The sequence below is a fragment of the Castanea sativa genome, chromosome 11, assembly GCF_040712315.1.
Source record: "Castanea sativa cultivar Marrone di Chiusa Pesio chromosome 11, ASM4071231v1".
Classification (NCBI taxonomy): domain Eukaryota; kingdom Viridiplantae; phylum Streptophyta; class Magnoliopsida; order Fagales; family Fagaceae; genus Castanea; species Castanea sativa.
In genome coordinates this window covers 54,542,263-54,565,866 of record NC_134023.1, presented here as the reverse complement: position 1 = coordinate 54,565,866, position 23,604 = coordinate 54,542,263, and the positions used below count along the sequence as shown (strand labels likewise).

Here is a 23,604-nt window from a genome sequence, read left to right as displayed (position 1 = left end):
ATTAAAAGAACTCTAGGTTCTTCTCTGGAAAAACTCTCATTATTTAGAAATTTTTGTTTGATCAAAGATTATTCTCAAAAAATTCGTTTGATTGAAGTGTTAAGATTGTTTCTTTAACAAAAGATTTTGGGATTTCTATTGGCGAGTAGCAAGATCCTAGATCCCATTGTTGTTCGTGACACTATAGCATAGTATGTTCCTTACCTAGGGTTTTCAATTGTGTGAAAATTGATGTGGGTTACATGTGAAATTGGTTATTTTGTTTGTAATTTTTTATTTTTAAAATTTGGGTAAAGTTTTCAAAAGAAATGATTTTTTTTTTGCAAAAATGCAAAACTGGCCTTCTAACTTTCACCGTTATTCATTTCAACCCTCTAACTTTCAGTTTTGTCAATTTAGTCCTCTAACTTTCAACTTTTGTCAATGTAAAGCTCCACTACAACTCAGTTAGTGGCTGCCATTAAACTCCAGAAACGACGTCATTTTGTATTTTTTATTATTATATAAATTCGGAATTAAAAGAAAATAAGAAAAATCTGAAAAAAGAAAAAGAAAAGAAAAACATTAAGGGGACCGATGTTGTCATTCCCCTTCCCCTGAAATCAAAACAAAACAAAGAAACATTGTCCGACCCAAATCCCTAACGTAAATCAAAATAGAGAAACATTGAGAGACCCAAATCCCTAACGTAGAGAATTTGGGGAAAAGGAAGAGAGGCTGAGTCAAATTTGAGAGAGAGAATTTGGGGTCGGCGGTTTGAGAGAGAGAGAGAGATAGGCCAGGTCTGTTTGAGAGAGAGGTTGAGTCGGATTGAGAGAGAGAGAGAGAGAGTAAATCAGTTTTCTGAGATAGACCGATTATGAGAGAGAGACCGAGATGAAGGTGACTGAAACGGTTTTGAAGGTGACTGAAGTCTTCTCACTAGACTGAATCGGATTTGAAGGTAACTGAAGTCTTCTCACTTATCACTAGCTGTAGCACCCCACCAACACTTCTCTCACAAATACATCTGTAGCTCCAGCTCCGACCAAGAATAGTTTTGGGTAAGTGATGATAACCCAATTTTTTTTTTTTTTGGTATAGGTAGTAGCAGAACAATGAGCTGTGTGTTATATAAAGCTAGTGAATTTTTCAATTGAAGAGTATTTTTATTACATTTTGTTTGTTTATGTTGGACTTTGTTGACCGATAGGTGAGATTAAATGCGTTGGACGAATATACTTTGTATGGTTTTTTTTTGTCTGTTTGCTGAACATATTCACATGCAATTTTATTGTTTCGAAACAACTTGTCCCCACTTGGAGGAATTGTTTGCTGTATGGATAATATTGTTTTTTGTCTGTTTGCTAAACATATTCACATGCAATTTTATTGTTTCGAAACAACTTGTCCCCACTTGGAGGAATTGTTTGCTGTGTGGGGTATTTAGTTGTCAGCACTTTATTTTTCTTTTGAGCTAATGGTGTGTGTGGGGTTATTTGAAATTGTCTTTGTCACTGTCTGTCGGCCAAAATACTTGTGTTGTGTGCTGACTTTTTTATTTAAAACTTTCAGAGGGAAGATGATTGGTCAGAATTTTACGTTAGTTTTTCACTACAACAGAGTATTGCACCACTCAGTTAAGAAGAGGAAGTTTATGATAATATGGATTCAAGCTACTTTTCTGTTCCGGAGGTTAAGAATTATTGTGTGGAGTTGGGGGTATTGGATTATGTCCAGTTTTATTATCTTGTGCCTGGGTTGGACCTTAATAATGGCCTAAGATATTTGTCTATTGATGTTGATACTCATGAACTATTTAAGTGTCTTGACCCCATTGATCCTAAAATAGACATTTATGTAGAACGTGCAACCCCTGTTCAGAAACGATTGTTAGTCAGGGAAGTCAGTGTTGTTGATGCTGCAAATTTGGTTGGTTGTGGTGTTGGTGTGGAGGGTGTGGGTGTTGATGACATTGATGGTGATTGTGATGATAATGAAGTTGATGTAGAGAATGGGGATGTTGATGAAGTTGATGTTGAGGATGGGGATGAGGCTCTTTCTGATGATAAGTTTAAGGAGGGTGGTAATGTGGTTGATGAAGGGAATGATGTTAGGGGCAAGGATGGGAATGGTGCCATGGGAGATGTGGATTATGAATGGTATGACTCTGACTATGATGACCTAGCCAATGAACAATTATATGAAATTACTGTGGATGATGTTGATGACTACACAATTCAGCCCACCATAACCCATAACAATCAGCCCTCACAAGAATTTACAAATGCCATCCATCCATTGTCACACCCACCTAATTTTGCAAACCAATCACTATCCCACCTAGATCTAGTTCCAACTCTTTTTAATTGGTCGTTGGACGAAATTCCAAGTGGATTTGACTATGCATCCTCGAACCAGTTGCATTCTCCCTACAATTCTGATGGTGATCAAAAGAAAAAATTACCTAAAGTCTGAAGTGAATACTTAAAGGATCCTAAGTTTGTGTTGGGGATGTCATTTAGGGACAACAAGCAGTTCAAAGAGTTTGCAAGAGCTTACAAATTGAAGCATGGATATGGCATCAAGTTGTCAAAGAATGAGAAGTCTTGGGTGAGGTATAAATGTATTGAAGGTTGTCCTTGGAAAGTGTTTGCAAGCATTGATAAGGAGGCAAACTTCCGAATTAATGCACTGTATAATACTCATACATGCGTTAGATCTTTCCATAGTAGGCAAGTTTCTGCACATTGGGTGGCAGAAAAGTAAGTTGATCAATTTTAGACTAATATTGAATTTAAAGCTAAAGATTTGGTAGCTGCAATGGGGCGGGATGTTACTGTGGAGCTTGCCTTGTCAAAGGCATATAGAGCTAGAGACATTGCTAGAGGCATGGTAAGATAGGACTTTTGTAAGCAATACACCAAGGTCAAACGCTATTGTGCGAAGTTAAGAAGATCTAACCCAGGTACCACAGCTAGAGTCACAATTGTCGTCTCTGGTCATAATTTTAAGAGGGTCTATGTGTGCTTAGCTGCATGTAAAGAGTGATTTTTTAGACATTGTAGACCATTGATAAGCTTAGATGCTTGTCATTTGAAGGGTGTAGTTGCTGGCCAACTTCTAGCCACTGTGGGTATAGATGGAAATGATGGTATGTACCCAATTACTTATGCTGCTGTTGAGGCAGAAAATAAGGAGACTTGGACATGGTTTTTGGAGAATTTAATAGGTGATATAGGGCCTGTGAGAGATAGTTAATTTATCAATTTGGTAGTAGAAATAGTTAATTTATCAATCAGTTGCAATTATAGACACTCAATTTGCACAGAATTGTACAAACATAGTTTGCATAGAATTTTGCCATCACATGTGACCATCACATAAACATTTCATCATCACTTGTCCATAAACATTTCTTCATAACAAGATTATAAAATTATGGCAAGTACAATTTTTCGTCAGACCTAATTTGCATGTATGCACGAAGTATGAAGATTGAAATAAAAAATATGCACACAACACATCTATAGCACTATATAGTAGTTTTCTTCCATTGTTGCATCTTTGTCATATATCTTTTTCCTATATTGTTTTCTTGTCTCAGTCTTTTGATTGTCTTCTCCATGTCTGCAACAATGGAATCTTTCATTTTGTTCATCTCTTCCAAATGTTGACTTTCTTGGGATACTTTCAGAATTTTTCTTACTAATCCATTCATAATATCCCGCCCTTTGTCACATAATTCAATATCAAGCTATTAAAAGTAATCACATTTGTGCTCCCTCTGCAAATAACAAATATGGTTAACATATTACTCAAAACACACCAAAAAAAAAAAAAGAGAGAGATTACAATAAGTTGGATACAAACTACTTGCCTTATAATTTAGACATCTCCAAAACTTTATTCCTGGATTCTTATTAGTCTTTGATGTGATCACAATTGCTGGAAGTTTGCATCTACACTCTCGTACTCACTACTATAACCATTGTATGATTGATTGCTAGAGATTGTACCAAGAGGCAACCGAAGCTTATGTGCATAAAGAGGGTCTGAAACAGAGAGTGTTAGTTACTAGTTAACTCAAATTAAGAAGAATACCCATTTTCTTGTTGAGAATTGTTCATCTTAAAATAGAGAGTAAATTAGATAGAACTACAGCAATTCACTGCTCTTATAGCAAATAGAGTTGTTCATGCAAGGGGTCTTCATTCCTTATTGAAAGATGAAAACATTGTCAATGAGTTCTAACAGAGAGAGGTGAAAATAACGCCACACAACTCAACTAAACAAAACCAAATCCTAGCTAAATTAGTCCAATTTTTTGCCTCTAAGCTTCTATGAATTTTTCAACGTTTGATGATCCTAAAAATGTAAGTTTTAATACTCAACAGATAAAGACACCAAACCCACAACAATTCATTGTTCTGCTACTACTTATACCCAAAAAAAAAAAACACTAAAAAAACTAGGTTTTCATCACTTACCCAAAACTTGGCCGGAGCTGGAGCTACGGAGTACACCCATCATCGATTCAAAATTGCATCACCGATTCAGTCAATATAGGGATTCTCGATCTAAATATCTCGGCCTCAATTTCTACAAATCGGTCTTCATCAGAACTCAATCACCGATTCAATCAAATTGATTCATAATATCTCTGCAAATCTGTCTCGAACAGTCAAATCGAATCAAACGGACTCAGTTTCCTACTCGATCTCTCTCTCTCTCTCTCTCTCTCTCTCTCTCTCTCAGTCTGACTCAATTTCTCATACTCGATCTCTCTCTCAGTCCGACTCAATTTCTCTCTCAAACGGACTCAGTCTCCTTCTCAAATCGTTTCCCCAATTTCTCTAAGTTAGGGATTGTGATTTCTTCTTTCTCTTTTTTTTCAAATTTTTCTTATTTTCTTTTAATTTTGAATTTATTAAAAAAAACAAAACAAAGCAAAACGGCGTCGTTTCAGCAGTTCTAACGGCAGCCACTAATTGAGTTGTAATGGAACCCTACATTGACAAAACTTGAAAATTTGAGGATTGAATTGACAAAACTGAAAATTAAAGGACTGAAATGAAAAATGGTGAAAGTTAGAGGGTCAGTTTTGCATTTTTGCCATTTTTGTTCATTTTCTTTCTCAGTCTTATGACCCTAATGTCTAAGGGTCCGTTTGGTTGGAGGGGTGGAATAGTGAGAAAATAGAAAATGATGGGAGGATGGAAAAATGAGAGGATAGAAAAGATTTAAATTTTTCTCATTTTTGTTTGGTTGGGAATGGAAAAGTGGAGGGATGGAAAAAGTGAGTTTATATAAAATACTCGTATAATCTTTTAAAAAACAGTGTCCAATTAAAAAAAAATGACAAACAACCAAAAAAATAAGCAATCACCCAAATTTATTATTAAAAAAAATCATGTCCAAGAAAAAAAAATCACATCTAAACAAAAAAAGAAAAACACAAAACAAAGCACCCACAACCCCAGGAAAAAAAGAAAGCGGAAATGCACTTTTAGTCCCTACATTTTGGCCCGATTTCTATTTTGGTCCCTACATTTTAATTTTACCACTTTTAGTCCCTAAACCAATTAACGCATGTTATTTTCGTCCTTTTCGTCAGTCAGCCGACGGAAATTGCTGAGGTGGCAGCCGGAGACAATAAAATATTATTAAAAGTGCCACATCAGCATTTAAAAAAAAATTGTCAATTTTAATTAAATAAAAAACAGAAATAAAACAAAAAATCACTAAAATTAAGATAAAAATATCTTGACTCTCTCTGGTGTTTTCTCTTCCATCTCATTTTCTTAAATTAGTTTTTCTTCTCTCTTTCTCATCCGTGTCTCACTCTCTCAAATTTTCTCATTCTCTTCTCTCTCTCTCTCTCTCTCTCTCTCTCTCTCATTCGTGTTTCTCACTCGTGGTAACTGGTGGTGCAGTGGCTCGTGGTGGCGGTGGTGGGTTGAGATCGGGATGGTCTGGGGTGGATAGGTTGAGATCGGGGTGGGGTGGATGGGTTGAGATTGGAGTGGTCTGGGGTGGATAGGTTGAGATCGGGGTGGGGTGGATGGGTTGAGATTGGGGTGAGGTGGGTTAAGGTTGGTCTGGGGTGGCTGGGTTGAGACCGACTAGGGTGGCTAGGGTTGAGCTCGGGGTGGCTGGGTTTGAGGTTAGGTTGAGGTGGATGGGTTGTGAGCCGGCTGAGGTGGGTCGGTTGTGAGCCGGCTGAGGTGGGTCGGTTGAGATTGGCTGGGGTGGCTTGAGTCGGGGTGGCTGGGGTTGAGGTTGGGTTGGGGTGGCTTGAATTGGGGTGGCTGGGGTTGAGGTTGTGTTGTTTGATTTTCTGGGTTTGTGTTCTTGTGTTCATAGGCATTTGATTTTAGTGATTTTTTATTTGATTTATGTTTTTTATTTAATTAAAATTGACAATTTTTTTAAAGATGCTAACATGGCATTTTTAATGTCTCCAGCTGCCACCTCAACTATTTCCGTCGGTTGATTAACAGAAATGACGAAAATAACAAACGTTAATTGGTTTAGAAACTAAAAATGGTAAAAATAAAATGTATGGACTAAAATGAAAAAACGTCAAAATGTAGAGACTAAAAGTATATTTACGCCAAAAAAGAGCGGAACAAAGCACCCACAGCCCTAGGAAAAAAAAAAGAGTACGAAGACATTTTTGTCGCTTAATGATCACACTTCCCCTACTCAGTTTTCTCCTCATTTTGGAGAGAAAACTTTTTGGTAGGCTTGGGGAGAAAACACCAGGAGCCCATTATTATTTTCCCCTCTCCCCCTCCCAACCAAACACCCTCCAAAATGTCTTCCTTCCTTATTTTCTCTCATTTTTAATTTTTTCTTTTCTTTTCATCCTCCCTTAAATCCACTCTATCAAACACACCCTAAGGGCCTTTCAGATACCATGATGACAATAGTACCGAAGAATGTTTTTGCTTTGTAAAAGCTGCGATTTTGTCTTGGAATTTTTAGGGTTTGGAGTTGGTTTTTTGGAATCTTTTTGCTGTGTTTGCATGTCTTGATTGTGGTCCCTGATGTTCTATATCTCCCCAGCCCTAGGTTTAAGGTTTGTCCTCAAGCCGCTTTGTGCTTATAAGCTTCAATTGTCTGCTAGTCCTCTAGCTGCTTTGTGCTTATAAGTTTCAATTGTCTGCTAGTCTTTAACATGGTATACATTATTGCTTTTTTTTTTTTTTTTGATTGATGTACATTATTGCTTTTTCTACTATCACTGTCTATGTTGTTAATCTATCTATGAGGTGAAACTTGTGGTGCGAATTTGGATTTTAATGATTAAAATCCAAAAAGCCTAATTGGATAGTTTAAAAAATGTTAAGGATTTAGAATTTGACAAATCTATCAAAAAATTTAAACCTTGAAATCTTTAAATTTGAGATACCTTCTAAACCCTAGAAATTTAGAAATCTTTAAGACATACTTCAATAGAAATTAAATTTATAATTTCAAATTATTAAAGGTATAAAACACGTCCAAACAAAGAATTTTAAAATTTGTAGATTAAAAATTAAGGCATTTCATCCAAATTCAAGTATTCAAACGCAACCCAAAAGAATTCATTTATTTGAAGACCATTGATTTGTTATTTACACTTGAGATTCATAGCGGTGGTACTCTTGTGTGCAAACCAAAACTACCTTATTAAGGTGGGAAATTGAATTTAGTCAAAGATTGTGATCCTAACGGTTTGAGCTACTTTGAAATACATGGCATGTGTGTTCAAATGAGGGCACCTACTATTACAAAGTTTCATTACTTGATCCCTAAAGGTAATTTAGAGCAAGGTTATAGATTTGTTATTGGAGATGAGGAAATGGTATATCTGAATGAGTTACGTGTTGGATGGCTAACAATCATATTTTATGTAGAGAATGATGAAATGTTACTTGTAGTTGCCATGCCTTGTGAGAATGTAGAAGGAGATGGGGAAGAGAATAGGGAAGATCATGAAACTACATCTGAGAATGATTTAAAGTTTTAAACTTTCTGTTCATCAAGAATGCACTGTTATCTTGACTTTTCTGATTTCGGCCTCAATGTTGCACTAACTATAATCATATATGAAGAATAATTTTTAAACTCTGTTCATTAAGAAAATTTGTTAAATGCAAGAAAGGCACAAAAATGCCAACTAGCAGCAATTCAAAATTCCATTACATAGATATCATAAAGAGAGAAAACACAAAGTATACAACAAGCTAGCAGCAACCCAAAATTCCATTATATTGAAAATATATTTGTTTACTAGTTCAAAACAAGAAAGAAAATTTCAAATTCTAAAATAAATTTGAACACAGAAATTTCCAAAGCAATACAAAAAACTCTAATTCTAAACCTCTGTTGGAAGTATGCAATTACTACTACTCTCTTGGAAGAATGCAATTACAACTACTCTCTTGGAAGTATGCAATATATTAAAAACTACTTCCCATTAGAGAAAGATTCCATCAAAACTTTATTAGAATCCAACTTGAGCCTCAACCCAACTCCTTCATCTGCTTCATCATCTCTTGGATTCAATCCGGCAACCGCATCAGGTTGACTTGGATCACTGAGATCCATACATCAATGCAACCGTAGTTAAATCCAAGCGCCCCTCATTGGCCTCGAAGCCCACTTTCAAGCCCAAATGTTGGCCCTCATGGCTGTCAACTAGGCTGTGTTCGTAGCCCTCTAAATACCCAGTACCCTTCCTAGAGATAGGCCTCTTCTAAGCTCAGAGAAAGGAACAAGAAGGAACTTTTAAGATGTGTTCTTTTGAGGTGAAAATAGGGAGAATGGAAAATAGAAAGAGGAAAATAGGGTGAAAAATGTTGTTTTCCACTATTTGGTTGGAAAAAGAAAATAGGAAGAAGAGAAAACCCAGGAGAAAGTTTTCTCTCTCGAGCCTACATTTTTCATCCTCCCAAATCGGGAGGAAATCTGGCAAGAAATGAAGGAAAATTTGGGAAGAAAAGTGCTTTCACAGCACTTTTACACAAATGCCCTTTCCCACCTACCTTCATTCATTACCTATGACCCTCTCACCTACCCCCCTGATGACTTTTGCTTGCTAATCATCCTTATCACTTTTCTCTTCTCATCTTACCTTCACCAACGTCCAGCGATCTAGGTTCTCTTTTCTCTTTTTTTTCAATGTGACCTAATCAAGTTGATACATTCTATTGTTTTTGTGGGCTGAATGTAGTGACCTAATCAAGTTGATACATTCTATTGTTTTTGTGGGCTGAATGTAGTGTGAATTTGCTAACCACCATTTTGTTGCTTACAAAATCTTTTGCCCATTGAAATTTATATATACACTATTATAATTTTTACATTACAATAATAAAAATAAAAATAAAAACTTCTATATATGATGTGTTAAATTTTATATTATTTAATGAGTACAAATAAATATATTTCTTACATATTATGTAACAAGAGTATAATAGTCAATTTATATAAATTATATTTTTCATCCTTCCCTTTTTCTCTTCAACCAAACAAAAGAGTTTTTCACCCTCCCACTTTCCACTCCTGCAACCAAATATACGAGAGAGAAAACTAAATATTTTTCATCTTCCCACAATTTTTCATCCTCCCACTTTTCCACTGCTCTAGCACAAGTTCAAAGAAAAGAATGAGAAGAATAAAATTTAAAGAAGGAAGGGAAACATCAGGGGCAGTGAGAAATTCTGCTCTCAAAATAAGATTACAAGAAAGGTTTTTTATTGGGAATTTGCGATCGAAGTTTAAAATTTTTTTGATCAGAACAGTTCTTAACATTTTCTTTTTAATGAATCATAAACATTTTCCATTATAATCATAAAAGATGAAAATAGTCACATATGCAGTCCCTAAACGAAGCTGAGTCTGGCAAATAATTAGGAGAACTATGCATGGATGATACATGGACAGTTCAGTTTAACAGCGAACTAAAACACAAAATCTCACAGACAGACTACAAGGAGAGACACGGGAAACCAATAACAAATAAATAAGGAAAATACCTAGTTGCTCCTTTCCTAATTCCTTTTCAGGCTACTTGTCTAAGTCGATACTAGGAAATTACACTAAGCAGCCTTTGTGGATTCTTCTGGTAAATCGTCTTCATCATGATAGATGTTCTCTGCCATTTGCCAGATTTGAAGTATGTTGTCTTCAGCTACACTAGCAACAACCCAATCTTCACATGGGTTCCAGGAAAAATCAGATATTTTACTCGTGTGACCGCCATGAATAAAAAGCAACTCTGGCGGTCCATCTTCAGCATCCTCTGGTGTTTGCTCTTCATCGATCCTGCAAAAACACCAAAAAAAAGTCTTAGTTCTGGAACTTGAAGAATCAACTATAGATCCTCAATCAGCAGCATCTATTCTTCTAATCCAATCCATTTGAAGTGACTAAATGTTATGCTGGCCTTCAACCTACAACCCTTCTTTTTTCTAGGATTGTGATCGGCTGTGAGCAAAATATACGCCACTAAACACTGAAACAAGCACAGTTTTATAGGCAATGCTTATTTTTATTGTGCATTGTCATGCTCCTAGTTTCTTCCCTAGATTGAATATTGTAATCACTGCAGAAAAGGGATATTGTGAGGTTACACCATCTTCTCCCTCAACTTCAGTAACCATTAGAGAGCCTTACTTCTTTCATACACTTAATGACTTGTGCATATTCACTAACAGCCAAATCTAAAAGCATTCTCTTAGGACGACTTGTCCAGTAATATTTTCCTAGCAACTACTAAATAATGAGCTGAAAACCAGCATGAGTCCCATGCAAACTCACACTGTCACTGTGCAATAAATTACAATGAATTCAAACACAATTTAACCTAATTAAGAAAAGCAAAGGATAATTAGATTCAATACTCACACATGAATAAATACCGATTCAAACACAATCCTCAACAAAGACAATAACTAGTTGGTTCAGCAAATACCTGCTAAGATCCCACACCATAAGTCTCCTACCAAGACAACAAGATGCTAATATGGTCTCATTCTTTGGATTCCAGCCAACTTGGAAAACCTCCTCCCTGTTTTACATCATAGCAAAAAATGCAATTTAAGAATAGTAGCACATTCAAATAACCCATGTTAAAAAAAATGTCTACATAGTTCAAGGACAAAAAATATATCCATATAGTTGAATCCACAATATCAGATGAGAATTCTTACTTGTGACAGTCAAAGGTGTGAAGCGCAGTGGTAATCTTGCGCAGATCAAACAACTTAACAGTTTTATCAGTAGACCCCGTTGCAACAACCCATTCATTAAAGGGATTGAAAGCTAGGCAGTTTACCTGACACAATATCATGAAAATAATACATTTTCATCAACTGACCAAAAAACATTAAAAAAAAAAGTAGCATATTTTCTGAAGAATATCCAAGTATATGTCATATAACAAAAATTATTGGACTTTAAGCACTAAAAGCATCAAAAGAACATAGAAGGGATGTTGCTGTACACAGATCTATTACAAGGCATAGACAAATTAAGAATCTCAACCATCCCAAGATAATAAAAGCTTTCTTGAGAATCACTATCATGCAGATATTCATAATGCAGGATAGGGATTAAGAAAAATAATTTTTCTTGCTCTCTTGCATAACTTATGTCCACCCCCTCCTCATTCTGCCATCTTCCACAATAAAGATGGTATGATTAGATGAAATCAAATATCACATCATAACATGAGCTGAGTTATATTATCAAGCAATAATGACAAAAAATTTGTCTCCTTGGAATACTATAGAAGTGTGATGCACACAGGTTGCAAGAGCAAGAAAGGAAAACACAGAATAACCCTAGACTCCACTGCCTAAGGCTTCTTGAAAGTTGGAATCACCACCAAGCTAGAGAGAAAAATTTTGGATTCCATATTATCAATCAAACTAAACATGCCAATAATGTTTCCACTGGGAGCTACAATCAAATCAAATCATAATCTGGACCTAGATATTTGATTGCTATCTTAAGGGAAATCAAATCATAATTAAGATAGCAATCAAATCCCTCAACCACAAAATGAAAATAATTTCAATAACAATTCAAATCCCATAATCTGGACCAATAAAACAATCAACATAAATCTGGTGTCCACGCCGAAGTGCCTGCTCCCTAAGGTCATATTGAGAGAGACATTGATGTGAGGTAGGTATCGGGTCTAAGCTAACACTTTCAAATACATGATAGAATGACTTCATTTTGACAATGATGCCTAATTTTGCATATAAATTTCTAATATAGGTGTAATATTGCCCCTACAATAGTCATAGGCACTTTTCTGTGGTGGCAATTGTTACCTGTACACATTTACCTACCCTTCACCTCCATCTATAAATGGGTAATAGGTAGACCATTTATGAAATGGCTACAAATGGATAATGAACATTTGTCACCCATTTATATAGAGCAGGTAAATGGCCATATGCCCCCCAAAACATAGAAGTTCACCTGCCCAACTACCCCACTCTTCTGGATTTTGGCTTTCAGTTGTCTCTAGCCCTTTGGCATGAAGTTTTTCAACCTTTGCCCCTCTACCCCTAGGTCCAACCCAAACTGGCACCCTCTATATTTTAAATTTGGTTATTCACTTACAATGATGGGGCTGGGGATCTTTGTGAAATGCTTTTAGATTTGAAAGCATTTTTGAGGAGAAAATGACATCATTGCAGTATGATATACTGAGTAGCTTGGAGATTCTATGGTTCTTAATAGCTGAGTTGGCTTAACCACATGAAAGAGAAATGGTGAAGTAACCTGCAGATCCAAACGCTGTACAATTTTGTGTTGCCCTAGGTTGCTAACCTTTTTCTTCTGTTTTTGCTAGGAGATGCACCCAACCTGTTGTTTCCTAAAAACACAGATTAATGTGGCCCAAACTATGAAGCCCTATTTCATTTTCAAATGAGACTAGGACAAATCTGGTCCAATAAACACAATTCCCCTTTAGTCTTTTGGGTGTAAATTCAAAGAAAGGATTGCATTGTTCGATGTGGTGTATATGAGGGAGAGGAACAATCGGAGTTTCAGGGACACAGAGAACTATGCCTAATCTCAAACTCATTTTCTTTAGAACTTTGTTGGAAAGGATGTCAGTTTTGCCTAGTCTATCTTTATGTTCTGTTATTGATTTGATGGATCGAAGTAATTAGTGTAATTGATTATATGGCCCCTTGTTGTATACTCTATATATATTTGGGTGACTTTTTTTCTTATATCAATAAGAATTGCATTACTTATCAAATATATATGCATATGTGTGTGTGTGTGTGTGTGTGTGTATAAAGAAAGGAAACTACAAAAATAAAAATTCATTGACTCATTAAGCTTTCTCCAATGTGTTCTTATCAGCTTAGAACACTGTTTATCGTACACCACTGTGCCGGAAGCACAAACCCTCAGTAGCATTTCAACCAAGCCTGGTTTCCCAAATATCTAGTTTTATAATTATCTATTCTATACATGCCTGCATATAAAATTCGGTATGTGTGGGTAGGGAATTGGCCTAAATAAACCAGTTGGGTTGGGTATGGTTATTATTCATTAATTTAAATAGGTATTTATATACCTTACTCATCTATGAACTATTCTAACCCATCCATTTGCCACCCCACCCTTTCCTAACAATTGCATAAAGCAATCTACTAGTGCATACTTTGGCCTTGAAGCCCAAAATTGTTTAGTAAACTAGAATGTAGCAACATAGACCACCAGTAGCAATTTGCCCACATTCGTGTGTGTGTGTGTGTGTGTGTGTGTGTGAGAGAGAGAGAGAGAGAGAGAGAGAGAGAGAGAGAGAGAGAGAGACAGAGAGAGTATTTGCAATATATACCTCACTTTGATGAGCAATAACAGATTGGACAGGCTTGCTCACTGATGGAGTCCGAAGATCCCATATAAGCAAGTGCTGATCATCGCCAACAGAGCCAAATAAGTATTCATGCCTCAGATGCCATGCTACATCTTCTACAACACCTTCATGAACCTAATATAGCAACAAGTCCAAACCAATGTCAAAGTAAGAACTCAAAGCATTTAGCTGTAAAATTTTTACTACAGATGTTTGATAAAAATTTGAAAAGAAGTAAAAGATATAGGATATATTCTGTCTAAGAAGTTGTCCAACTTCAAACTACCAAAACAGTTCTTTGCATCCATCATATAATATACTTTCAGTCTGTCAATAAAGTGCTTCTAAATTGAAAATGTACCAAAGCATGAGATTATTGGCTCCATGTGAATATGGTGCAGCTCCAAATCATGCTTTAAACCCTTAAAAAGATTTCGTCAAACTAATTTTACATACAGGGGTGCACGCAGGCTTAGCTAGATTTTTTTTTTTTTTTTTCCTGAACAATTCACATAGAAATGAAAGAATCACCTTAAAAATTTGCGAGGCATCAAGGGTCTTGTTCTTAGGATTCGCATTAATATCCCACAAGCATATCTGAGCATCATCAGAGCCACTCAGTAAATGACCCTGCTTGAACTTACTCCATGACAAACCATATCCTTCAGTGTTATGGCCCCTTAATCGTAAGTCGGGACTGCATGCACCATCTAGCGGAGGCTTAGATGGGTGTTTGCTATAATCAAAAACATAAACTTCTGCACTAACTGTCTTAGTAGCAATAATAAACGGGTTTTGAGGCATATATCGTGCCCGATTAACCTCCCCATCATGATTTATTTGCTGAATTATTTGCACCTGCAAGCCCAAAAAAAAAAAAAAAATCCAATTTAAACAACCACAAAATAACTAACCAATTCCAACAACACAGTATACAAAGAAATGCACCTGCAGATCGCCTCAATCCATGAGCATGATTAAATAAATTGAAAAAACCTCATTTCACTTCTTTTTTATGCTTTTTAAAAAAAAATTTTAAATTTCAGGTCTTTTATTGATTAAAATCACATAAATTAAAATCGAACATTAAATAATAATTAATTAAAAGACAAAAAGGAGGAGAGGCGCTTGCCTTGCCATTAGCGCAGCCAAAACCGCCGAAATCAGAGCGGTCGTCATCATAATGGCGGGCGTCGTTCTCGGCATCGTCTAAAGGGAGCTGGAGCTGAGCAAGCATGAGGTAATTGGGCTCATTCTCGGAAGTATGAGTGCCGAGAATCATCTTCTGAACGGAATAATCCTTGCCGGGAGGCTCCTCGCGGTCGGGCAACCACTCGACAGTGAGAGAAGGCCACTCCAAGGCGTGCGTAATGACGAGATCGTAGAGAAAAGGCGTGTTCTTTTTCCAGATCTTGTACTCTTCGTTTATCAGCCTCTCCTCTATCTCTCCCCTCATCTCCTCTTCGTCTTTCCCCATTTTTCCCTCTCTCTCTCTCTCTCTGCGTTTTTGTGTTGGAATTGTGAATTATCTCTTCTCTCTCTGTTTTGGGGGTTTTGTGTTTTGTGTTTTTTTTTTTTTTTTTTGGGGTGAGGAGGGTTCCCGCCAAAGATTGAGCGGGGGGTTGAGGAGATGGATTGAGTTGTGAGTGAGTGAAACCCTAGAGCTTTGAGTTGTTGTAGTACAATCCGGAGTGCGAGCTTCTTTTTTTTATTTTAAAAATAATTCTTACTTTTGTTTATAGTCTTGGAATTTGGAGAATTAATGGTGATTTGGGTCGGGTCAAATGTAACCCGATTTTCAGATAACGTAACAAAGTAAACAAACTACAATATTTTTTTTTTAAATTAAAAAATGAATAAATAAAGTTTTCATTATCTTTGGCACCAGAAATTGAAAAAAAAAAATTAATAATTAATACAAAATTTCAAATAGCATATATAATTTGTATATTTATATAAAAAATCTTTCAAAATAAAAAAGTACAGTTAACTTACACGAGTTTTTAAAGAATATATGCAATTTTGTATATTCGATATACATAATTTTCAAAAAAAAAATGTACATAATTTTTCAATTCTATGCTTTCAATTTACATAATTTTGCATATTCAAAGTACACAATCTTTCAAAAAATGTATACCATTGCGTATATTTAATATGCAAAATTTTTCTAAGAATGTTCAGAATTTTGAATAGTCAAAGTAGATAAATTTTCAAAGAATGTATATAATTGCATACACTCGACGGACACAATTTTTCAATTTTGTATATTCAATGTACACAATTTTTAAAGATTGTACACGTTTTTGTGTATTCAATGTACATAATTTTTCAATTTTATTCATTTGATGTACATAATTTTTCAAATAATGTACACTATTTTGTATATTCAAAGTACACTCATTTTCAAAAAATATATACAATTATGTATAATCAATATTCACATAATTTTAAAAAATATACACAATTCTATATGTTAAATGTTCACAATTTTTTAGTTGTATGCATTCAATATAGACTATTTGTCAAAGAATGTATACAAGTATGTATATTCAATATATGTAAATTTTCAAAGAATATACACAATTCTGCACACTTAACGTAAAAAAAATTTCAAAAAATGTATACAATTTTGTATATTCAAAGTGCACAAATTTTCAATTTTATGCTTTCAATGTGTCTAATTTTTCAAAGAATATACAATTCTGTTGTACATTTAATATACACAAATTTTCAATTTTGTGCATTCAATGCATATAATTTATCAAAAAATGTACACAATTTTATATATTCAAAGTACTCATTTTTTTCATAAAAAATACATAATTCTATATATTTAATATATATAAATTTTCAATTCAATACATTGTTTGAAAAAATTGATGTCTTAGGTCTAATTGCAACTGTAAAGAACAAAATGGACTAACAGATTCTTTTTCCATGCATCAGTTAAAGGGGAGATTGCAATGTGCAATTTCTTAGTTGTCTGCAACTGAAGGATAATTTGCAAGCCACAAGTAGCAATAGTTTCCAACTGCTAGGTTATAAAAATCATTTCCTTAGCCTTGTAAATTTGGCAATTAAGGTGAAGAAGTAATCACCAAAAGTGATGGTATGGACGGAGAACGAACAAGGTAGAAGCGCTAGATGATGAAGGGGTTTGGTTGGACAGTCAAGAGGACATTGAAAGGGTAATTCTGGATTATTTCACTAACATATACAGTTCTGACCACCCAACGTTATTTGAAGCAAGTCTAGGGGCAGTGAGGCAGATGGTGATGCCAAGAATGAATGAAGCTTTGCTATGTGAGTTCAGAGTGGAGGAAGTTAGGCTTGCCTTGAACCAGATGCACCCTACCAAAGCCCTCGGCCCGAACGGTATGTCTTTCATTTTCTTCCAAAAGTATTGGGATATAGTCGGCTTGAGTGTAGTAAACAAAGTGTTCCAAACCCTTAGAACCGGAGTGATGCCTGATAGTCTAAACGAGACATTCATATGCCTTATCCCTAAGGTGAATTGCCCACAAAAGATTACGAAGTTTCGCCCAATTAGCTTATGCAATGTAGTATACAAGATAGTGTCAAAATTACTAGCAAATAGGTTGAAGAAAATTATGCCTAAGGTGATTAGTGAGTCCCAAAGTGCTTTTGTTCTCAGTAGGCAAATTAAAGACAATGTGTTAGTGGTGTTTGAGACAATGCATTGCATAGATCAAAGGCGGAAAGGAAAGAAAGGGCTAATGGCTATAAAACTCAACATGAGTAAAGCATACGATAGAGTGGAGTGGGCTTTTTTGGAGGTGATGATGAGGAAATTGGGCTTCAGTGACAGATGGATTGGGCTGATGATAATGTGTGTAAAGATAGTTTACTATTCAGTGCTTATAAATGGGGAGCCAAAAGGAAAGATCATACCAACAAGGGGATTGTGGCAAGGCGATCCTATATCGCCTTACATCTTCCTTTTGTGTGCGGAGAGGGGTTGACAGCCCTGCTTAGAAAGGAGGAAAGTGAGGGAATGATCAGTGGAGTTTCGGTCTGTAGAGGGGCATCACAAATTTCTCATCTTTTGTTTGTCGATGACTGCATGATTTTTGGAAAAGCTAATATTGATGAAGGCAATAGAGTATTAAAGGTGTTGGCTGATTATGAAAAAGAATCAGGTCAAAAATTGAATAAAGAGAAGACGTCACTTTTCTTTAGTAGGAATACCAACAAGGAAATAAGGGAGGAAATCAAAGGAATCTTTGGGGCTTAGATTATCCACAAGCATGAAAGGTATTTGGGGCTGCCTACTCTAGTGGGGAAATGGAAAAAAAAGGCCTTCAGTCGCATTAAGGACCAAGTTGGGAGGAGAATTGCGGGATGGAAAGGAAAACTTTTGTCGAATGTGGGATGAGAACTTGATTAAGGCAGTAGCACAAGCGACTACAACCTATTCTATGAGCTGTTTCAAACTCCCGAATTCCCTTTGCCATGATCTTAATTCAATGGTGAGTCAATTTTGGTGGGGGCAGTAAGAGAAGGAGTGAAAGATGGCATGGACTTCATAGGAAAATCTGTGCCAACCCAAATCGAAAGGGGGAATGGGGAATGGGGTTTAAGGACCTAAAAGTGCTCAACTTGGCTCTTCTAGCAAAGCAAGGTTGGCGGCTAAGTAAAAACCCGACTTCTCTCACCCATAGAGTGTTTAAAGCAAAGTACTTTGCGGGCTATTCTTTTATGGAAGCACAAGTAGGGAGAAAGTCTTCCTATGTGTGGAGAAGTATATTGGCAACAAGGGAGACGGTTGAAATGGGTTCAAGGTGGTGTATAGGCAATGGCAGAACAGTAGAGATTTGGCAGAATAGGTGGATTCCAACCCCAGACAACTTTAAGGTAATTAGCCCCCAAGGACTGAATGTGGAGCTGGTAAAGGTGGCGCAACTTATTGACGGGGATACTAGAATGTGGAAGGTGGACCTAATCAAGAAGACTTTCTTTCCCTATGAAGCTGAAGTTATTCTCAAAATTCCATTAAGTCCAAGAATGCCAGAGGACTCCTTGATTTGAGCTTGGTCAAAGAACGACGACTTCACAGTGAAGAGTGCATACAATATGGCCCTCAAGGTGCTTAAAAAAGAACACTCGGCTAAAGAAGGTAGAGAATGCTCAAATAAGGGGAAGATTGCAGGGTTATGGAAGTTGGTTTGGCAGCTTAGATGCCTAAACAAAATTAAGCATTTCCTATGGAAGGCGTGTAAGAACATAATTCCGACAAACTTCTGCCTAGCATCAAGGAAAGTGACCTTGGACAGTAGTTGTGGTTTTTGTGGTGGCTATGAATCGTCTGGCCATGCATTATGGGATTGCATTGTTGCGGGGAAAGTTTGGAAGGAAGTAGGCATCAACTTGCCCAAACTGAAGCAACCCATGAAGAATTTTATTGATGTGGTGTGGTCGCTAAAAGAGAGGGAGGGTGGCTTGGATTGGGAGCTATTTGCCATAACATCGTGGATGGTATGGAACAATTGAAACACGTTCAAGCATGAGGGGATATGCAAGGATCCTAAGAGAATTGCACTGGATGCCAGGGAGTATGCGAAGAAAGTAGCAGACGAGTCACTGCCCCCTAGCTGCGGCCAAGCCCTGCCAGAACTAAATGGTGTCCACCTCGACATGGGAGCTTCAAAGTTAACGTTGATGGGGTAGTGTTCACAAGCCTGAAAAGCTGTGGAATCGAGGTGGTCATTAGGAAGGAGGACGGACAGATTATGGGCGCGTTGAGCAGAAATTTGCCCCTTCCTTTAGAAGCTTTGGAGGTGGAAGCGAATGCAATGGAAGAGGGGATTAACTTGGCTCGTGACTTGGGTTTGTGGGAGGTGGAGATAGAGATTGATGCTCAAGTGGTAGTCAAAGCAATCGCAGATGCAGTATTGAGGCCAATCTCTATCCTGAAGGTGGTGGAAGGGATAAAAATGGGGCTGGGTTCCTTCAAGCATTGGTCGGTAAGCCATGCTAGCAGACAGACTAACATTGTAGCACATATTTTGGCTAGGGAAGCTAGACGAATACATGATTGTCATATTTGGGTGGAAGACACCCCCCCCTGTAATAGCAACCCAAGTTCAGTTGGATGTAAATTGTGAGGACAATTTGTCCTAAGTAATGAAAATGCTGAGTTTTTCACCATAAAAAAAAAAAGTGATGGTAATAAATTTTATAAGCTCAAGAAATTGATGCATGGAAAAAATTTTACACTCATTACGATGGAATTTTCTTGCAAAACTACCTTTATAACAAGAAAAAATTTTATAACAATAAAATTTTGAAATAGATACATCGTGAAGCGAAGGATTTTATGGATTTATCTGGTGCTCAACTAGTCAGTTGAGAGATTTGCATTAAAGAGAGAAGAGGGCAGAGTGTTTCTCAAGTTGTAATTATATCAATAGAAATAGCACACATTTTTCTGTGCAAAATTCTCTTCACTCATGCTATAAAATGGGCTTCTTGAATTCTAGAAAATTTTATGATAATACATATTTACAGCAAGGTTACAAACATAACCTTACAAGCTTGAAATTGAACTTCCTTTTGGAAAGAAGAGCTGGAATAAAACTGTCCATTTAGTCATCAGATTTTGTGAAATCAATTTGGTTATTCTTCTTCATTTAGAAGTAAATCAGCTGCACTACGGCGTTTCTGGTCACCTTGGACCTCACACTTTTTCTGATCTTGGGTGTTATCATTATCCGTCTTCATAAAATGGAAGCCCATTATATACCTATACTCTCCTGTCCCAAGGCAGCGAGAGCAGTAGCCGAGACCACTTCCACCACAAGTCCTGCACCTGCAATAGTGATTCAAGACAGTTGATGGAAGGCCAAAATTGGATGAAGTAATCATCAAATGCACTCATAAAAAGAGTTACATATGTCACCATTTTGGCCATTCCCCTTTAGGAAGCATTGCTAAACGAACATGGTTTGTCCTTCCTGTGATATCCAAAGAAAAGAATAAAATTAGCAGCTTAGGAAAAAAGAAAAGAATGAAAAAAAAAAAAAAAAATTGCTGATGAGTTGAGATGTAAAAACTCAATGGCACACTTTCAACATGATTTATGTAACCTAAATTTCAAAAAACTCAAGGTTCTTGTTGTGCTATGAGAGTTCAGGTTCCAATTAAAAATGTTCACTATCTATAACTTGAGATTCCAAGAACTAATAAAGCATAATGGCATAACAATGCAAACCTATGTTCTAGTCCCTAGTTGAGATCAAACAATGACTTTATGGACTAATTCCAACAAACACTAGTCTGAAGAAAAAATAAAAGCTAAGCACACTGTTAATAGGCACAGCCGCACAAGCACCTAAGCAACACTAGCTGAGCCAAGTCAGCATTTCTCATGTCAAATTAAAATCAGGGAATTGAGATGTTTAAATGATAATTTTGGAATTGTCCTTGTTCAAAGGCAAGATGAGTTAATGTTTGAAATGGACCTATAACTGAATTAATGTATGTGTTTGTGCATGAGAGAGAGACCTCTTCCACAACAATGGTGGCAATCAACCCTTCCGCTCCCTTGGCAGACGACACAAGGTGGATCTGGCTTCTTTCTTTTTTCTTTACGAACATTTGACTGCAACAACCAAGATGCATATAAACGATTAGTGACATAACTTTAAGGCAATAGCCAAGAGGCATTCAATAATCAATACCTTAGGATGAATCACGGAAAACACCATTTCAACAAGAATTGAAATATTAACAGGCTGAATTAGAAACTTCCTAGTCAGTATTCTACAATAAATACTGAATTTATCATAACATAGGCTCTTGAAATTGTAGGGACTAAGGTCTTATTGAGATGAAATGTAGTTATCTTAAAAGACTTGAGGATAAGGAAAATGTACACATATTGCACGTCTGTCCAAGATATAACAGAGTAGAACTTACCACTCCCGCAATCCCAAACAACATAGAGCAATTACTTAATATAGGTGAAAATTTACGTTAATTTACAACTCTACCGAGAGCCTTGTAGCTCAACTAGTATCTTTTGTTATTTTCAATAAAGACATTTAAGGTTCAAATTCCCCCTCCCTTGTTGTAAATATTGAATTAATCAAAACATATATCCTTTATATATCTCATTCTGATATAAATAAGCTACACTTAAACTCCATTAAAAGGTAGAGCATTCGTGCTCGTCAATTATCAAGAAATGAATACTTTTCAGGAGTCAATAAATTACACCTTTGTGGACAATGTCTAGATAATTTGAAGTTCAATACTCCAAAAAGAAGCCTGAGTGCAAGATAGATATGTGTCTGGGTGGCTTGTTCTAAGTAAGGGTGTAATTGTTTCCAAGCTAGGACAGGATGTTGTTATCTCAGTTTGGATTGTGTAAACAAGTTAACACTTAAACAGTCAGATATGGCTACTGCTTTGATATACTTAAAAAGGAGAAGTGACTGCAAGGGTGGTAGATAATGACATAATTGGTTACAGATGTTCAACCTATGGCATCCGCTCTAACCTCAAATCTCTCTTTATTTATTTATTTTTTGTTTGTTTTATAGGTAACAAAAAAAAAGTTATTAATAAAAAAACTAGCCAACCAAGTACATTGGGATGTACTGTACTGTAGGGACAATAATCAAAAATCAAAATTACAATAATCAAGTAAAATAGAAAGAAAAAACAAGAAAAATGCGACAGAACAACACTCCAAACAAAGAGAGTATGCATGAAAAATGACTTAATCTCTAGCCCTAGCTTTCTTATTTAATGACAAGAAAGTTAACCGTTGAGTTATCTGAACCTGCTCAACTGAGTTCATAGTTTTGGAAGACCAGGCATCATTTTGTATTTAATAAAAGATAAACGGGTACGTGGCAAATTAACTAAACAAACATTGCTCAATTCAAAAATAAAATTTACCACCGCATTATTTGGTATGATGATTACTTATATGGTACGATGGTTACTTCATAAGTACAACTGCTTGTGAAATATGGGGCAAAAACTAAAATTTAAGTTTCCAAAAAGAAGTTTTACACACGTGCTTAAATTGGTTAGAGTAGAAATTCTCGCATAAAAAAAAAATTTAATATGAGCCATCTTTTTATTATTTTTTTTGATATACTGTTTGGTTAATACCTTGAAACTTGAATTTCAAAAAAAAAAAATTACTCTTTATTTTCGTTTGAAAAGCAGCACAGAAAGGAAACAGGGCAACCCAACAGGGGCGTTAGGATAAGAGAACTTGCCTCAGTTGTGACGACCAAAGATGGCTTAGTGAAGGAGAGATAAGGCAAGTGCGGCGAGGGTTTCGGATTCCGTGGAGGAGGAGGAGCTGGTGCGCCGTTGGATTTCGCCGCCTCCAATCGGACGGCGGCTGCTATTGAACCCACCGCTCTCCCTGCCATTCTTTCTTTCTCCTATCAAAACAATGTTTTTTTTTTTTCTGTTATGGGTTTTTGAGTTTTAAAGTAACAACAACTCCACCACAATTGCATTTTATTTTTTAATTAAAAAAACGACGTGTCGTTTAACTATTCCCTTTATATACGAGCCGCCGTTATTACTCGTATCATCCAAGACTTCATTTTTCATACAGTTGAGGGAAGAGCTGAGCTTCAAAAAAAAAAAAAAAAAAAAAAATTAGGTACAATCTCTCTCTCTATACATAACCCAGATTGCTAATTTTTGTGTTAATTTTTCATGTTCTGTCATTTACTTTTCCTTCTTTT

General features: G+C 36.2%; 3 protein-coding genes across 3 annotated transcripts; 1 reads left to right on the top strand and 2 right to left on the bottom strand.

The window, feature by feature from the left end:
* Positions 1-9,782: 9,782 nt before the first annotated feature.
* LOC142617212 (histone-binding protein MSI1) lies at positions 9,783-15,566 on the bottom strand. The gene is made up of 6 exons (XM_075789978.1): positions 14,997-15,566; positions 14,396-14,722; positions 13,847-13,999; positions 11,184-11,308; positions 10,946-11,041; positions 9,783-10,296 (listed from the first exon to the last, which is right to left on the bottom strand). The coding sequence occupies exons 1-6, from the start codon at positions 15,339-15,341 to the stop codon at positions 10,071-10,073; spliced, it is 1,272 nt and encodes a 423-aa protein (XP_075646093.1). The 5' UTR covers positions 15,342-15,566; the 3' UTR covers positions 9,783-10,070.
* Positions 15,567-18,457: 2,891 nt separating this feature from the next.
* Positions 18,458-18,916, top strand: LOC142616737 (putative mitochondrial protein AtMg00310). Its single transcript, XM_075789527.1, has one exon. It carries the CDS (start codon positions 18,458-18,460, stop codon positions 18,914-18,916), a length of 459 nt encoding a protein of 152 aa, XP_075645642.1.
* Positions 18,917-20,261: 1,345 nt separating this feature from the next.
* LOC142617375 (uncharacterized) lies at positions 20,262-23,302 on the bottom strand. Its single transcript, XM_075790202.1, has 4 exons — positions 23,122-23,302; positions 21,392-21,488; positions 20,787-20,841; positions 20,262-20,696 (listed from the first exon to the last, which is right to left on the bottom strand). Exons 1-4 carry the CDS (start codon positions 23,278-23,280, stop codon positions 20,504-20,506), a joined length of 504 nt encoding a protein of 167 aa, XP_075646317.1. The 5' UTR covers positions 23,281-23,302; the 3' UTR covers positions 20,262-20,503.
* Positions 23,303-23,604: the final 302 nt, after the last annotated feature.

Coding starts and splice junctions, on each gene's coding strand:
- LOC142617375 (XM_075790202.1), bottom strand. CDS start 23,280: ATGGCAGGGAGAGCGGTGGGTTCAATAGCAGCCGCCGTCCGATTGGAG. Junction 21,489..23,121: donor CTTTGGTCGTCACAACTGAG/GCAAGTTCTCTT, acceptor TGGTTGTTGCAG/TCAAATGTTCGTAAAGAAAA. Junction 20,697..20,786: donor AAAGGGGAATGGCCAAAATG/GTGACATATGTA, acceptor TCACTATTGCAG/GTGCAGGACTTGTGGTGGAA.
- LOC142616737 (XM_075789527.1), top strand. CDS start 18,458: ATGGGGTTTAAGGACCTAAAAGTGCTCAACTTGGCTCTTCTAGCAAAG.
- LOC142617212 (XM_075789978.1), bottom strand. CDS start 15,341: ATGGGGAAAGACGAAGAGGAGATGAGGGGAGAGATAGAGGAGAGGCTG. Junction 14,723..14,996: donor TTGGCTGCGCTAATGGCAAG/GCAAGCGCCTCT, acceptor TTGGGCTTGCAG/GTGCAAATAATTCAGCAAAT. Junction 14,000..14,395: donor ATGCCTCGCAAATTTTTAAG/GTGATTCTTTCA, acceptor TTGCTATATTAG/GTTCATGAAGGTGTTGTAGA.